This window comes from Erinaceus europaeus, chromosome 2, assembly GCF_950295315.1.
Source record: "Erinaceus europaeus chromosome 2, mEriEur2.1, whole genome shotgun sequence".
In the NCBI taxonomy this organism is placed as follows: domain Eukaryota; kingdom Metazoa; phylum Chordata; class Mammalia; order Eulipotyphla; family Erinaceidae; genus Erinaceus; species Erinaceus europaeus.
In genome coordinates, this window is record NC_080163.1 from 183680618 (window position 1) to 183697573 (window position 16956).

Genomic DNA, 16956 nt, shown 5'->3' on the forward strand with positions numbered 1-16956 from the left:
AGGCTTCATCAGCCAGAACTGCTGAGCAATGCTTTGCTTTGGTATCTCTCTCTCTTTGATATATATATATATATATATATATATATATATCCACAGCAGCTAGATCCAGCAGTGCCTAAAGACTTCCCCAGGGCAGATCCAGTTAAGTGAGCCATTCAAACCTTTTCTCAAGCCACCTGATTAGTGTGAGGTCCCACTTCTCTTCCCTTTTATCCCCCCCAAACATTGTCTCACTGCTGCTTACATCTGCCAACCCCAAGGCCACCTTAATCAAAACTGTGTTTATTATTTAAAGAGCATCCTGTCATCCAGGGCACCTGAACAAGAGTCCGCCCCCTCAAACGACAGCACAATATTTACATAGGGATCGGCAGAGTGAGGCTTTGGTGGTCGCAGGGCTGAGTGGGCCTGCCACGGTGGAAGACAGGGCCCGGGAGGCAGGGAGGGTGTCCTCCTCAGACCTACGGGCAGGGATCCACGAAAAGAAACGTCCCTGCCTGTGATGGAGCTGGACCCCACCTTGTGGGGCTGATTCAGTACGGCCCTGAGGTGTGTGCAGCGGAAAGAGAATGTGGGTCAGAGCTGGGTCACCATGCCGCTGGCTTCGGAGTGAGTCTGGGGAGAGACAGCAAAAGGATCCCCCAACATCCCACCACCAAGGCCCCAGGAATTCCATCTGGAAGAGGGTACCCCCCTTCTAAGCCAGAGCAGAGGTGTCCCCAACCCAGCTGAGTCCCAAAGACCCCATGCCCTGGGTCCCACGGGGACCGGTCTTTCACCTTTATGGCCTGGAAGATCCACTCCCGGAAGTCACCGACTTTGGTGTAGACACCCGGCTTCTGGGCCAGGGCGCAGCCGGTGCCCCAGCTCACGATGCCGCACAGCCGCCAGCGCGAGGTCCGAGAGATGCTGTCCTCACACACGAAGGGGCCGCCGCTGTCGCCCTGGGGTGAGGGTAAGGGGTCTGGCTGGAGCCGTGAACTGGGCCCCCTGCTCGCTCTCCTTCTCTCCACCCCCCTCACCTGGCAGGCATCGATGCCCCCCTCGGGGTAACCAGCGCAGAACATCTTGGGCTTGATTTGGTTCCCGTAGAAGTCGGGGCCGTTGCAGATGTCGTTGCTGATTATGGGAACCCGGGCCTCCTGGAGCACCCCAGCCTGTTGGCCTGGGGGTGTGTGGGCAAGGCTGGCGGGAGCTGGGGAGCATGCATACACCCCCTCCCCTCCTGGCAGCCACACTCCCCCCCCTCCCCCGCACACACACAAAGGAACATGCAGTAGTAACCCTCTGACCCTGAGTCAAGAGCCCCGCCCCTCCCTACCCGCAGATCGCCCCACCCCTTGAGGGGTTGCCCCACTGGACTACCACACCCAGACAGGTACACACACACCACATGCCACAGTGATGGGGGACTCACCATAGTACTGCGTGTTGCCCCAGCCAGTCACTGTGCAGAGCTTGCCGTCCACCAGGGCCTGGCCGGCAGCAGGGAGACACACGGGCTGGATGTATTCTGGGAGAGAGGCCACGCCACTATAGTCCCTGCAGGAGGCTCCTCCCAAATCCAGGCCCCAGTGTCCCCTGTCAGCCCTTAACCTCTGTCCTGGCACAGTGACCACAGCAGAAGGAGCTCACAAGTGCCCAGGGGAGGGGAGGGCTACCATTAGTCACCCCATATTGCAGAGAGGAGACCATGAAGCCAAGTGGTAGATCCAGACTGTGTTCTCCATCATGGCCAGAGGATCACCCCCACCGTAGAGCTGCCTTTGTCTGACAGTGAAAGAGGTAGTCTTATCCTCAACTGCCAGACCTCTACCCATCAGGAAATCCCACTGAGAAATAACAGGCTGAGGGTTAGGGAGACAGTCTAGTGGCTTTTGCACCAGACATTCATGCCTAAAGGCCTAGAAGTCCCAGGTTCAATCTTCGACACTATGATAAACCAGAGTGAAGCAGTGCCTGCTCTGGCTAAAATAAAAGAAGCATAATGCCACATGTCTATAACAGACATGCACATTGGTTATAAGCAAAAAGATTGACTTCCCTGGCAGCATAGCTGTAGGGGACGGAAAGGGGTCCTGAGCTCAGACTTCCTCTGTGTGGGGGCCCTTCCTCAGATGGGGACATTGAAAACACCCAGCCTCCGGGGATGCTGTGAGAACGTGGAAGGGGAGAGGGAAAGCACAAATGTGTGGGGGGGAAGAGGGGTATTATGTCCTTGTGATTGTATCATTTTATCAGACTGCTGCCCACTGGAGGCAATGCCATCCTCACTGTTGTGGCACTGATGTCACTCTACTCAGAATCAAGATGTGAGCTGAAGTCTCATGGTCCATAGGTCCATTAGACACACAGGCACCCAAGTGAGTCTTCCTCATTGAATCACTGAGACCAAGAAAATGTTGGGTTTTTTTGGATTTTTTTTTTCCAGAGCACAACTCAGCTCTGGCTGATGGTGGTGCCAGGGACTGAACCTGTGACGTGAGCACCTCAGGCATGAAAAGTGTTCACACAAACATTAAGCTGTCTCCCTAGTGCCAAAATGCTTTCGAGACCAGTAGAGGGAGTAACTCCCCCCTCTCTTATCCATTTCCATATTTACATCTCAGATTATACACAGCTGCTGTGTATTATCTTCTCACTACTGTGAATAACGCTGCTGGGAGCCTAGGATTTATTTCTTTGGGGGCATTTCCTAGGAGTAGAATGGCTGGGCCAAACAGTAACAATCTCCAGGTTTAATCTTGCCAGCATTTCCTCAGTCATTTTTTTTTCCCCAAATGGTTGTGTCAATCCTTTTGGTTTTGTGCAGTATCCCCTCCCTCAAGATGGTGCCTCCTAACACCAGGGCTTTTCCTCCTCCATCTCCCCATCCTGGGGGGCTGCACCCAGCCCAGGCTCACCTGTGAGAGGCAGGGGGCTGGTGAGGTGGACCAGGGCAATATCGTTGCTGTTCTCCTCACTGTTGGGGTCCCGGAAGGGGAGGTAGCCCCCATGGTAGACTACCGCCTGCACCCCCAGTTGCAGGCCCTGAGGAGAGGCCTGGGCCACAGCACCTGCAAACACCCGCCATCGAGACAGGATCCTGTTGCGCCTGTGGGGAGATCAGAGGAAAGCTGACCACCTGCCCAGGCTCTGCCTTCCCAGCTTGCAGCCCTTCTCAGCATGGGGGTGGGGGGGCACTCACTCAGGGAAGCAGTGGGCAGCTGTCAGCACCCAGTCCCCAGACAGCAGAGACCCTCCACAGAGGTGCGCGCCATCATAGCGAAGGCTGACCTGCCACGGCCAGCGGCCCAGGCTGGTGTCCCGGCCCCCCACAATGCGGTCCACGGGCAGCTTCCTCCGGCCACAGTCTGGGGAAGCAGTGGGAAGTCAGAGATAGTGGGAGGGCCTGGATGCCCCGGGGTCTGAGAGCACATAGCCCCACTCTGGGAAGTGCTGAGGGGATGTGGGCCAAGCTCAAAGAGTCTCAAAGAGTCACTCTTGGGGATACTTGAGGACACCTTGGGAGTCTCAGGAAACATGGGAGGGCCTGAAGACACAGCCACATCTTTACGGGGTCTAAGAAGACATGGCCATGGGAACCACATGGTGGCACACCCAGTTAAGTGCACACATTACCATGTGTAAGGATCCAGGTTCAAGCCTTCCAGTCCCTACCAGCAGGGGAGAAGCTTCATGAATGATGAAACTGGGCTGCAGGTGTCTTTCTACCTCTCTCCCTCTCTAAATTTCCCTCCCCTCTCTATATCTCTCTGTTCTATCAAATAGAAAGGAAAAAAGGAAGAAAGGTCTAGATGGTGATGCACCTGGTTAAGGGCTCACATTACAGTGAGCTAGGACCCAGGTTCAAGCCCCTGGTCCTCACCTGCAGGGGGAAAGATTCACGAGTGGCGTGTCTCTCTGTCTCTTTCCCTCTCTATTTCACCCCTCAAGTTTTCTCTGTCTCTATAAAATAATAAATAAACAAAAAAAATTTTTTTAAAAAGGAAGGCAGAGAACAAGGAAGGAATAAAAAATAAAAGAAGGCCACCAGGATCAGTGGAGTCACCATGCAAGCATCAAGCCCAAGTGATAACCCTGGTGGTAATAATAATGGTAATTATTGTTATTATTTCCTTCGGGGGCTGGAGAGATAACAGTAGTAATGCAAAAATATTTTTGTGCCTGAGGCTCAAGAGCTCAAGTTCAACTCTCAGCCCCACTATAAGCCAGAGCTGAGCAGTGCTCTAGTAAAAAAGAAGAGAGGAGAGGAAGGGAGAAAAAGGAAAATATGGTCTTATCTGGGGGCACCTCAGGGGACATGGCCTAATCCCAGGGATAACTGGAGAGGACACAGGCCCCATCTTTGGGGGACTTACAGGGAGACACAGCCCTGCTTTGGGGTGGGTCTATGGCAGATGGTCTGAGTTGGGGGGGGTCTCACCTTGGCATATAGTGGTGAGGAAGCGGCCCCTGGGACAGTCGCTGAGAGAAGGAGAGACACAAGAAGCAGAGGCCGATTAAGACTTGAGAGGAGCAGGGCTGGGCAGGGCCGGGGGCGCTGCGGTCCTCACCACACGGAGATGACCTCCAGCAGCCTGCGAGCGTGCGGCAGCCTCCCCTCATCCACGCAGAAGAAGCCCGATGTCCCATTGGCACCAGCCGTGCGCACGTCCAGCTCCGAGTGGGCCAGCGCCCTGCCAGGGCGAGGCGGGGTCAGAACTGCGCGCCGGCCTCCCAACCCCGCACCTAACCCCAGCCCAGGGCACCCCGGTACCTGAGGAAGCCCATCTCTTCGCAGCCGAGCCCCGCCACCCTGGCATTGGAGCGCGAGGAGCACAGCAACCTCCATGTCCCCTCCATCTCGTCGAACACCGTGAGGCGAGAGTCCCTGGGGCTCACCTGCACTGCAGGGCCGGGGGTGGGGGGTGGGGGTGGGGGGATACCCCGGTCAGGCCAGGTCTCCAGGGCTGACCACGGGGTTCCCCCTGTGTCCGGATGTCCCCGTGGTCCTAGTGACACCCATGGACACTGGGTCTGTGGCTGGTCCCATTGGGACTCTCAAGCCTGTGGCTGGAGAGTGTGGCTCCGGAGCTCAGCTTGGACCCTGGGGAAGAGCAAGACTCCCAGGCAAGAGAAGGGCATCTCTCTGACCCATTAAGGGGGAAGGGACCAACGTGTGTAGAAAGCCAAGAGACTCCTGAGAATATTCTCCTCTTCCTCCTCCTTTTTCTTCTGCTTTTAAATTTTTTTTTTATCTTTATTTACTTATTGGATAGAGACAGCCTGAAATCAAGAGGGAAGGGGATGACAAAGATGGAGAGAGACAGAGAGGCCTGCAGCACTACTTCACCACTCACAAAGCTTCCCCACCCAACATTCTTAACCTGGTGGAACCCAGCTTGAAGCCATGAGAATGGCTGGTTAGATGTGTTGATCATTTCTCTTTTTTGTTGTGTTTTGTTTTGCTTTTGGTTTGCTTTTGTTTAGCCAGTTTCTTGATTTTTTTTCCCCCTCTGTCTTTTTTAGTCTGAAAATCCTAGATGCTGGAATACTTAAGTGGGCATCATAAGTCTTAAAAAAGGGGGGGGAGGAGTCGGGTGGTAGCGCAGTGGGTTAAGCACAGGTGGCACAAAGTGCAAGGACCCGGCATAAAGATCCTGGTTTGAGTCCCTGGCTCCCCACCTGCAGGGGAGTCACTTCACAAGTGGTGAAGCAGGTCTATAAGTGTCTGTCTTTCTCTCTTCCCCTCCTCTCTCCATTTCTCTCTGTCCTATCCAACAATGATGACATCAATAACAACAACAATAAAAAAAACAACAAGGGCAACAAAAGAGAATAAATAAATAAATATTTAAAAAACACACCACAAGCAGTGAAGCAATGCAGTTAGGTGTCTCTCCTTTCTGTCTCAAGCTCTCTTCTCTACCTCTGTCTGACTTTCAACCTCTATTAAAAATAATAATAATAATGGCCACTGGGACTGGTAGAGTTGTGCAGGCACTGAGCCCCAATAATACTTCTAGTGGCAAATATATATATAATAATAATAATAATAACAACATCAACAACAATAAATGAGTAGCTATCCAAGCAAACTGATTCTAAGATGTGTGAGGACTAGAAGTCTGGTGGTGGGTGTGGTATGGAAATACACGCTGTAATCCTACAATCTTGTAGCTTACTATCTATCACAAATTTTAAAAAATGGAAAAGAACAAACTAATATCAATATCAACATTAAAATACCAATAACAAAAATATCAATATTAGTGCTAAAAAAAGGAAAATAAATAAATAGATAAATAAGGAGCTATCTAGTTACGTGTGTGTTATTAGAGCCTTGAATGTACTCAAGTAATCAAATTCCCAAGCAGAGGATGTAGTGCTTATTCATCCTCTCAAACAGCATTAACTGGACACAATCTATTCCCAGTTCTGTGTGAAGAGGTGTTGCAGTCACACAAATGACCAGCACAGCCCCAGGGAAAGAGTGGGGCATAGAGAGAGGAGATAGCTCACCAGGTAGAGAGCCTGCACCACCATGCATGAGCTTAGGTGCAAGGCCCAATACCACATGGGAGGTGTTATGGCAACAGAAGAAGCTACAGTGATGTGATACCTCTCTCTCTCTCTCTCACATACACACACACTCTCACTCTCTCTCTTTCTGAATGAAAAAGTGGCTAGGAGCAGTGAAGTCAAGCATGCATGCATGCACAAGGCCCTGTTTACATGGCGGGGGCAGGAGGGAGGTGTGGGGGAGAAGAGCGCCTTGGGCTATGCCCTTACAATTCCAAAGTCTGAGAGAGACAGACAGAGGGGGAGGGGAGAATACTAGCCACCCTATCAAACACACCATAACCATTTCTCATGTCTGGTGACATTGGGAACTGATGTCCCCTCAGTCCCTCCCAGTGGCTGCCCACACAGGCCCTGAGGAGCCTGTTCACGCCTAAGCCTGGCCACCTCCTGCAGAGGAGTGTGCACACCTCCACAGCATTCCTAAGTGCCAGGCTCTAGGTGCCACCAGGAACACATCACCACAACACTGGACAAACAGGCAAAGCCTCCGACGCCCTATTGATCTCTAGGGCCAACGGGTGAGACGGAGATGGAGCAGGACAGATAGGTAAAAACAGATCATGTGTCACAAGCGAATGGGCCCAGGAGCCACAGCAGTGGGCTGGGCAGAGGCCAAGCGGTACTCTTCCACAGGGAACGGAAGCTCCACGGGAGAAGGCAGCAGAGAACAAAGATCTGAAGGAGGTGAGAAAAGGAGTTGTGAAAGTAGGGGTGCAGTACAGAGGATGCTGGGTGAGGACACTAGATGAGCAAAGAGGACAGAGATAGAGGGTTAGGAGCAGGGAAGGAGGGAGACTGGTGGCCACTGAGATGCTGCTTTCACCCAGAGTGAGGGTCAACAGGGGAGGACTGAGAGGAGGTGGGGGTGAGGATGGGGGAGGGCTGCTGGACTTGGGGCTCACAAGCTCCCTCTGACAGCATGCTCGGGCAAGAACCAGAGACTTGGTAGTGGGCTGAGTTTCAATTCTGGGTAGATTCCTTGGTGGAGTCCACTGGGATGCTGATAAATGGATATTGATGGAAGGGAAGAGGGCCAGGTACTCCACTCACACCCCAGGTGGTGGGTGGGCCTGAACTACTAAAAGGCCCACGAAAGATCTGTTATAAAGCTCTTGGCCCTTTTGTCACAAACCCAATTCAGCACAGAACCACTCTCCTTCCTTCCTTCCTTCCTTCCTTCCTTCCTTCCTTCCTTCCTTCCTTCCTTCCTTTCTTTTTTTCTGTTTTCCTCAAGGGTTATCGCTGGGGCTTGGTGCCTGCACTACAAATCCACTGTTCCTGGAGGCCATTTTTCCCATTTTGTTACCCTTGTTGTTATTGTTGCCATTGCTGTTGTTGTTAGATAGGACAGAGAGAATTCGAGAGAGGAGGGGAAGACAGAGAGGGGGAGAGAAAGATAGACACCTGCAGACCTGCTTCACCGCCCCTGAAGCAACCCCCCTGCAGGTGGGAAGCTGGGGGGATTAGAACCGGGATCCTCACACTGGTCCTTACACTTGGCGCCATGTGTGCTTAACCTGCCTGGACCCCACAAACTCACTTTTCATTATCTCAGGAGGAACTTGGAGAGGAAGGCCAAGCGGCCGCACAGATCTGGACTTGGGAAGATAGGACTTCTGGGAGCCCCTTGTCCTGGCTTGAGCCTTGTCACAAAAACTCTGCACTCCCCATAGCCTTGCCACCACCCAGGGACCACAAAAATCATCCAGCTGGGAAAACTGGAGAGTGGAGGAGAAGGACCTACCTGGCATCACCAAGTAATCCAAAGGACATGGATTCAGGCCTGGCTGACTCCAGCCCTGAGCTCTGAATGTGGCCCTGGATGGCTCCTCTGGGCCTTCCCTCCAGAACCCTGATAGTCACCCCACAGCTGGCTCCAGACCCAGACAGTTCTTTGAATTCCTGAGATCAACGAGCCCATTCCCATACCTGTCACGCAGATGGGGAAACTGAGTCCCAAAGAGGATATATTAGCCTAAAGACACGCAACTCAGTAGAGACAAGGGCAGAGCTTGGACTCACATCCTCCCTGTCCCCTGCCCACCCCACTCCAGCACCCCTAATCTGCTCCCCTGCTGGGACTGAATGCTTCCTGCTTGACCTGACTCCCTTCTGGTTTCCTGTCCTAGGTGGGCATGACCTCCCAGTTCCAGAACAAAGGCTTGGGGATTTGAATAGCAATTTGGAGGCAGGGTAGGGGATGAAAAGGCAAATCTTACTTTGAAATAACAGATCCTGAAAGGCGATTTTCAGCAAGTGTGAGGTTTTTTTTGGGGGAGGGAATCTGAATGTGCTGTGCGTTGGAGGAGGCTGGAGGGGAGATGGAATAGCATCCCCACCCCACCCAGATTATTTTTAAAGCTGCATTCTGTGCCACTGCTTCTCACTTCTGAAACTCTTTATGCTTGTCTGTATTATTTTAGGCAAGGCAGAGTCTGTTCTGGGTCACCTGTTTTGCTTTATCCAACTGCTGATCTATTTAGAGGCATGAAAGAAAAAAAAAGGAATAAAAAAAAAAGGCAGAAAAATGAAGTATGGGCATAGCTCTGGAGTTGCTCTTGTTGATTTATCTCATGATTTCCCAACATTCTGGAAAAAAAGCTTAAATGTACTCAAAGGATCAGAAACTGATGCTGACCACAGCTGGGTCTAAATTGTGACCTGGTGTATTTCCAACTTGGGGAGCGGGGGCAGACTCAAGACAAGTGAGTTCATCTCAGTGATTTGTCTTTGTGTTTATTCACTAAGGCATATTTTTTCTTTTCCTTTTTTAAATTTTATTTATTATTTTTTTAGGAGACAGAGAGGGGCTGAGTGGCGGCCCAACCAGAAAAGCACATGAGCAAAGACCTGGGTTCCAGCCCCTTGTCCCCACCTGCAGGGCAGAAGCTTCACCAGTGATAAAGCAGAACTGCAGGTGTTACTCTTTCTCTCTTCCCCTCTCCCTCCCCTTCCTCTCTCAATCAAAATCTCTATCAAAATGAATAAGTAAATATAAATCACGGACTATAAAAATGGGGTTTTTCAACAGTCTAATTTAACTTCAGAGTGCTGGAACAGCTACCTGTTTAGAGTGTGAAAACACATTGGGCCATAGTGGACAGTGGACAGCTTAGAGCAGCTCCAGGTCAAGATAGGTCTGCCCTCAGAGCACACTGTTAGCCTAGCATTCCTGCGTGATTACGTGACTATGCAGTCATCCCCAAATCCCTCCCATGCAGTGCCCACAGGGGCCAGCTTCCTCCCCAAGCTCCCCAAGGGGCTTTACTCACCTGGATACAGCGGCTCCTGGTCATTCTTGAATAGAAGGGTCACTGCAGAGAAGGCAGAGGTGAGGGCAGGCCAGCTGGGGGGACAGGGGGAGGGGACAGGTGCAGGGAGGGGGGCCAGGCTTACCAATAGCCCAGGACGCAGCCCCGATGCCTGTGAGGAGCAGCAGGGTCCCAGCAGTGAGAATAGCCAGCTTGGCTCTGGAGCAGAAGGGCACCTTCTGGCCACCTGCAACACACAGAAAGCTGGGGCCACTGCCAGCCAGGTCCTTGGTCCATACCACTGCCACTGTTCTGTCTCTCAGGGTCACTTAGTGAGCATAAGCCTGCTGTGCCCCGGGGCCCACTATCCCAGTGAGCTACTGGCAGGGCCACCAGCCCCTGGTCCCCTGAGGCAAGGGTGTCAAGCTCCCCAAGGGTCCAGCTGGGACTGAGGCTGGGATGGCTGCCGCCTCCCATGATCTCCTCTCTTGTCCTGGGAGTGCTCCTCCCCGGCAACACTGCACTTGGGGCTCCTGCCATCTTCTCTGGGACCACTCACTCCTGTTCACTTAGAAATGCTTGGGGCTGGGAGTAAGGCGGCAGCGCAGTGGGTTAAGTGCACGTGGCACAAAGCACAAAGACCAGAGTAAGGATCCCGGTTCGAGCCCTCGGCTCCCCACTTGCAGGGTAGTCGCTTCACAAGCGGTGAAGCAGGTCTGCAGGTGTCTTTCTCTCCCTATCTCTGTCTTCCCCTCCTCTCTCCATTTCTCTCTGTCCTATACAACAATGATGACAACAGTAATAAATAACTACAACAATAAAACAAGGGCAACAAAAAGGAATAAACAAATAAATAAATATTAAAAAAAAAAAGAAATGCTTGGGGTTGGAATGGCAAAATAGCTCACTTGGTTAGTGCGCTGCTTTGCCATGTGCACAACCCAGGTTCATGCCTAACCCCCATATCCATGAAGGAAGTTTTGGTGCAGTGGTCTCTTTTTTTATTATTTCTATTTTTTATATTTATTTTCCTTCTTGTTGCCCTTGTTTTTCATTGTTGTTGTAGTTATTATTGTTGATGTCATCGTTGTTAGGACAGAGAGAAATGGAGAGAGGAGGGGAAGACAGAGAGAGGGAGAGAAAGATAGACACCTGCAGACCTGCTTCACCGCCTATGAAGCGACTCCCCTGCAGGTGGGGAGCCGGGGGCTCGAACTGGAATCCTTAAGCCGGTCCTTGCACTTTGTGCCACATGCACTACCTGCTGCGCTACCACCCTACTCCCAGTGCAATGGTCTCTTTCACTCTCTCCCTCTTTGTTTGAGAAAGAGAGAGAGAGAGAGAGGACCGTTTGAGGACTGTGCCCTCTGCCCTTTGCTCTTTGGGCAGTTCTCTGTCCTGCTGTCATTTTTCTCTGTCATTCCAGCCCCTCTGTCCCTAGTCCCTCCTGTTCCCCAAAACTAGACCTCTTCCCATAGGACCTATCGATAATTCCAAGATCAAACTGAATCCCCAGAGGTTACCAGCCTCCTCCTGAAACTCCAGCCAGTGCTCCCTTCCTAGCTAGAACCTTGGGCAGATGGCATCACCCCCTGGAGTCCCAACTTCCTCATCTATTTCATGAGCAGCTACCCAGCACTCACTTCTAAAGATGATCATCTCAAAGTCCTTTGAAATAACACTAATAATCATAGCCAAACTGACCGAGGTTTATGATGCCCCAAGCACTGCTCTCAGTATCAGTATCTCAACTCTTCAGTTCTCCTCTCAGCTGTGGTCCCCACTTTTCAGATAAGGAAACTAAGGTACAGGGAAAGGCATGCAGGTTCCCAAGGTTCCTTGAGCCTGGAAGGAACAGGACTGAGTCCCAAGGCCCTGACAGATCTGGTGCTGAGACCAGAGTCTGTCACCACTCAACCTTCCTCCCTCACCTGGGTATACAATGCTGGCTCAGCAATCTCTCCAAAGTGCCCTTAACCATTAAAGCTCTGTGGCCCTGGCAACATCCTCCACCTCTTAGAGCTTTGTTCCTTCACTGTCAGTGCATCTGCCCTGTGCCTGACACCATTCTAAGCTCTGGGGACACCCCCCCTCCCCAATACAACGCAACTGCCTCTCACATAAAGGGCTCACATAAGAGGGGACAGTAGAGGAGACGCAAACAAGTATACAAGCAAATGAACTCCACCACCCCCAGGCCTAGGCAATGCAGAGACTATCAGAGGTGGGTGCTCAGGGAAGTTCTCCCCAAAGTGCTTCCTGGGCTAAGAACTGAAAGCTGAAGTCGGCCCCACAAAGATGCCAGGGAAAAAGCACTTGGAAAGAAGGCACAGCACAGGCAAAGGTTTGGAGCTGAGTTAAGCACTTGGCAGCCTGGGAGGTGCTGCCATGGATGAAGCTTTGGACTCTCAGTCGTGAGGTTCTGGGTTTGAGCTCCAGTAGAGAGGATGACAGAATGATGCTCTCGTTCTTTCCCTTCTCTGTCCCCCATTCATAAATAAAAACATCTTTTTTAAAAAAAGATTAAAGTATTTGAAGGTCAGGAGAGACTGGCAATGGGGGCAGAATGACATGAGTTTGGGAAATTATATAGGGTCAAGGCTGAGGCCAACTGATGGCCTGAGGAGAAGAGAGACTTAATTCCCAGGATAGCAGGTGTCCTAGAGATCCAAAGCCATCCTGCTTGCAAGGGATTGTGGGAAAATCAAAAGCAAAGGCTGCTGAGCGGTTCAGCAGGGACTGGCCTTGCAGTGGAGCTGAGGTAGCTCAGGCTGATCCAGAAGTGTCCTGGGCACTGGGCCAGCCACACCCAAACACTGCAAGGAGCTGACCGCCCAGAACCTTCCTGCTATGGCATTGTCTGGCGTCTTAAGACTCTGCCATTTTCCTGGTTCCAGTGGCAGGATTTGGCTCCAGAGTGGGCAGGTGAATCCTAAGTCCGTTGTCTTAAGGTGTGGCCTCAGAGCTTTGGGATTAGTGGGCTAGGAGTGAAGTTGCAGTTTCTTCAGGTGGGAGGAAGAGAGGGCTTCCACGGTGTGGCAGGGTCCTTGGTGCCTGTCTCTGCTGGGGCAGGAAGTGAGAGATGGCCTCCGCTTCCTCCAAGATTCCTCGGGAGCCAAGGGAACCCTGGGCTCAGAAAACCAGCCCCCCCCAACTTCTCCCTGAGGTTCTCTGGGGTCAGTCAGGCTGCCCTTGTCTTTGCTCAGGGTTGTTCTTCTATCCCTGTAGTTTGGCTGAAGACTCTCAAAGGTGACCTGCTTGTCTTTCAAATGCCAATCAGTAACAGCTCCAGGGCTCAGTCCTCCTTGGACCCAACTCCAGATTCCTGGCTGAAGATCTATCTTCATTCAACTCTGGGGTGCCACCTGCATTTTGTTTCCCTTCTATCCCACAGAGTAGCCACAAACTTCTTCCCCTTCCTGCAGCCTCACCCAGGTCCCCAGCCCTGGACTCTCCCTGAGACCTCTTAGATGCCTCCTCCAGGAGCTCCTAGGCCCTTCCCACCCCTAGTTCCCATGTGGGTTCCAGTGTCTCCCCAGACCCCAGCTCCAGGCCCTGCTGCAGTCTTCCCAGACTCTCCATCCCTTCCCTCAGCCCCAACCAGCCCCCAAGGATCAGTCTTCCCTCTGGCCCAAGCTCCACACTAAAAGCTAGAGGATCTCCTTCTCCTTCTTTTCCTCCTTCTTTCTCTTTTTCAGTGAAAATAGAAAGAGGCCACAGCACAGAAGCTTCCTTCGTTCGATGTCATGGAAGCCAGGCCTAAGTCATGCACATGGCAAAGCAGCGCACTATCCAAGTAAGCTGTTTCAACAGTCTCCAGAGGCTCTTCTTACACACCAATGCTAAGTTGTGCCTTCTTTACCTCGACTCTTCCATGACTCCCCAGTGGCCCCTCCGATAGTCTCAGACCCTCAGTATCTCTAGGATGTAGGTGTGGCTATTAGAGTTGGGAGGATTGAATACATGTTTCTCCAAATTCCCAGGCCCTTATGGGTAATTATCAAATAACCCAATAGAACTTCTCCCAAGCAACTCAGTTCTTAAACTTGTAAGAACATCAGTGGGGAAAAAAAAAACCAGTAACTACTAGCGCCACCTTGTGGAGAGACCCAGCACAGCCTATTCAGGGGCTGCCCCCTCACACACAAATGGCAGACTCCTCTCACCTCCCTGCCCCATGCAACCTGAGCCTATAAAGGAAGGGCCAGAACAACCCTCGAATCTCTAGCAGTCTCGCCCTACAGTCAGTTCTGCTCATCCTCCCCACACTGCCTATCTCTCTCCCTCTCTCTTCCCAGATGTCTCCTTCTAGGTACTCTCTCCCTACCCCACCCCCAGCTTCATTCCCCAAGAGGGCCAGGCCCAGGCAACTCCCATCAGCACATCCAGGGAGAAGAGTGTCCCCAATGCTGCAGGCTCTGTGTCTTCACTCGAGGCCCTGGGAGTCACAGATGAGCTGCTCCCCATGCTGAGGCAAGCCGATCTTTTCCATCCACACGCTGGAAGCTTCCAGAGTTCAGTGGCTGTCCCGTGGAGTATGTGCAGGCACCATTTCCATTTCATAGATGGAAAAACTGGGCCCAGAGAGGAAATGGTACTGCCTGGGGCTGAACCCAACTAGCCCAATTCCAGAAAGAAGATGAAGGCATGAGTCCCCCCGCCCCCAACCCAGAAGGGCTGAAAAGGGCTTAAGCAGACTCCCCAGTGAGGAAAGGCTGAGTCTGGCTGTCCAGGGCACTGCATGAGGCTGCCAGAGATCCCAGAGTGGCATTCCTGGAGTAGTGCCTCTTCCCTCTCCATCCATCCGGGTCATGTTCAAAGTCCTCCTTTTCTGTTCTTGTGCCCACAGAGCCAGCAAGTGCAGTTCTTGGATCCCTGGGACTCTTGACTTGGCCAACCTCTGTTATGTCAGCTCTAATTCATGGCGTCTTTCTTCTTGGTGGCTTGGATGTGTGCTCTGCTCCTAACAACCCCACATAGACAGGGATGGGGGTGCACACTTGAACACCCTCCCCTCCCAGGGAAACCAAAGCCTGGAGAAACAATGTCACTTGCACAAGACCACACGATGGAGTGACAGAGGCAGGGTGAAAGGAAACCCATGTACTCAGCTCCAGAATCTGTCATTAACCAAGATAGCTAATCTCCTCACCTGAGCCCCATGCAGAGCACAAGCACCACGGGTGAGGAAAACTGAGACAAGGAATCAGGAAGGTTGCATGAAGTAGTGGAGACCCGGGTGATGGCACATTCCCACGGAAAATCCAGTTAATAGGCTGGAGGTGGACTCCAAAGGAGATGGGGATAGACCGAGATAGGGGGGCTCTTGGGGTACAAGGACTGGGAAGGGAGGAGTATCAGGCAGAGCTGCAGTTGGGGCTCAGGGAAAGGGGGACTCACCCTCCTTCTCCGCCATGTCACAGCCTCTCGTTAATGATTTCCCGGCTGACCTCCTGGGCCGGGGCGGGACCTATGGGGAGGTGAAGCAGGAGGCAGGGCCTAGGGGGAGCCCAGCTGAGCCCCAGTGCCCCCAGTCCCAGGCGCCCATCCAGGGAGGCTTCAGGGACTGGGTCCCGGCCAGAACATGCTGTGATCACGGACAGAGACTGGGCTAGGTTCAAGGATGGGGTCAGTGTCTGACCAGTGGTGGTGGGGGGGGAGTTTACACCAGAATTCATAGGGCTGGGGGCCTCTGGCTGGGCCTGGGGGGAGGAGGGAACAGGGGACCTGGATTCCAGGGTCTCAGAGGTTTTGGGGAAGAGGGCTTTGGGGGTCAGGACCCCTTGAGTCATGAAGGAGATTGAAGTCTAGTCTCTGAGTCTAAAAGAACAGGCTGCCAGAACTCCAGATCCTTAGAGGGAAATGAGAGGGCCCAGTCTTGAGGTCACAGGGAACCCCTCTGTTGGGAAATGGGTCTGTACTGGGATAGGGGCACAGGGCCCCACTTCCTGGGCCTGGAGCTGAGGGCCCTGGTCCTTACCCTGGGGTCCGACAGGTGGGGGCGGAGCGAAGAGATGGTGCTGGTTTAGGGTCTGTCCTGGGGCCGGGGCAGCTGCATGGTGGCCCCACAGCAGCAGGCAGGCGGCTGGAGACAGAGGCAGCAGGGCCAGCGGGCAGCGTGGAGCCTGCGAGGCCTAGTTGCCTCACCTGAGGAGGAGGGGGCTGGGCCAGAGGCGGGGGAAGGGGCGGGGATGGGCCGGCTCCAGGGATTGGCAGCGGCCACCTGGCTGGTAGGGCAGGGCTGGCAGGGGCTGGACCAGGCCGGCTCTGCAACCTGCCCAGGCTTGGCCATGGGGCAGGGGTCTGGGAGAGGAAGCAAGTTGTACAGGGACAGTGCTCCAGGAGCTGAAGGCTGGGATTAAGAACTGGAGGCATGAGATGGAGGGCTCGGGCTGCCCCCCTAACCAGTCCTGACCTGCTCTCACCACCGGGCTCAGCCATGGCCCTTTCACTACTCACCCCTGCCCCTTCCCTCACTCCTACCCGTGCCACTCCCTGCTCTCCCCTGCTCTCAAGTTTATGAATGCACCAGTCCCCACCCCATCCCTATTCTGGGGCCAGCCTCTGCCCAGCCCGAGCCCCAGACTCCACCCCTTGTCCCAGCTCCTGCCTCTGTCCCTATCCCCAGTCCTGCCCCAGTCCCAAAGCAGGGCTCTGCTCACCTATACCCTCACCCCTCCCCCCGAGTTGCTTTCCTACAAGTCACAGGGGCTGGTTTGCTTTGGCAGCCACTCTGCTTCACACAGCACTGACCTCTGGAGCCAGGAAGGCCCTAGACTGGGGGGATGGGGGGCTGGGCCCAGGGACAAGATCACTAGGTACTGAGGCCCTGGCCAAGTGGCCAGAAGCAGCCAATGGCAGAAGGCATGCCCATCCAGTCAGAGGCCAGGAGCAATCTGCTGCAGACCCCACAGCCAGACACACACAAGACAGACCATAGATAGACAGCCAGCAGACAGCTGCCTGGGGGGCCACTGCCTCTCAGCCCAGAGAGGCACCCCCCCATCATCTAAGGCCTCCCTGTGGGGTGGCCCAGCACTGTGTGTGTGTGTGTGTGTGTGTGTGTGTGTGTGTATGTGTGTGTGTGTGTGTGTGGTGTGTGTGTGTGGTGTGTGTGTGTGTGTGTGTTCAGATTCCT

At 53.2% G+C, this 16956-nt stretch overlaps 1 protein-coding gene across 2 annotated transcripts; it reads right to left on the minus strand.

The window, feature by feature from the left end:
• Window positions 1-266: 266 nt before the first annotated feature.
• HPN (hepsin) lies at window positions 267-16247 on the minus strand. 2 transcript variants are annotated; one of them, XM_007539487.3, is made up of 13 exons: window positions 15799-16247; window positions 15219-15288; window positions 9964-10065; window positions 9840-9881; window positions 4760-4889; window positions 4557-4679; window positions 4427-4467; window positions 3188-3353; window positions 2904-3094; window positions 1418-1513; window positions 1023-1165; window positions 780-944; window positions 267-615 (listed from the first exon to the last, which is right to left on the minus strand). In XM_007539487.3, exons 2-13 carry the CDS (start codon window positions 15232-15234, stop codon window positions 577-579), a joined length of 1254 nt encoding a protein of 417 aa, XP_007539549.1. In that variant the 5' UTR covers window positions 15235-15288; window positions 15799-16247; the 3' UTR covers window positions 267-576. The 2 variants fall into 2 exon arrangements, with proteins under 2 accessions (XP_007539549.1, XP_060041717.1); XM_060185734.1 differs by having other exon boundaries at window positions 15219-15317.
• Window positions 16248-16956: the final 709 nt, after the last annotated feature.

What these genes read in the sequence shown, in the direction of transcription:
- HPN (XM_007539487.3), bottom strand. An exon ending in GAAGAGATGGGCTTCCTCAG is followed by an intron (nt 4,680 to 4,759) that starts GTACCGGGGTGC and finishes TCGCCCTGGCAG; the next exon opens with GGCGCTGGCCCACTCGGAGC. An exon ending in CCTCACCACTATATGCCAAG is followed by an intron (nt 3,354 to 4,426) that starts GTGAGACCCCCC and finishes CTGCTTCCCCAG; the next exon opens with ACTGTGGCCGGAGGAAGCTG.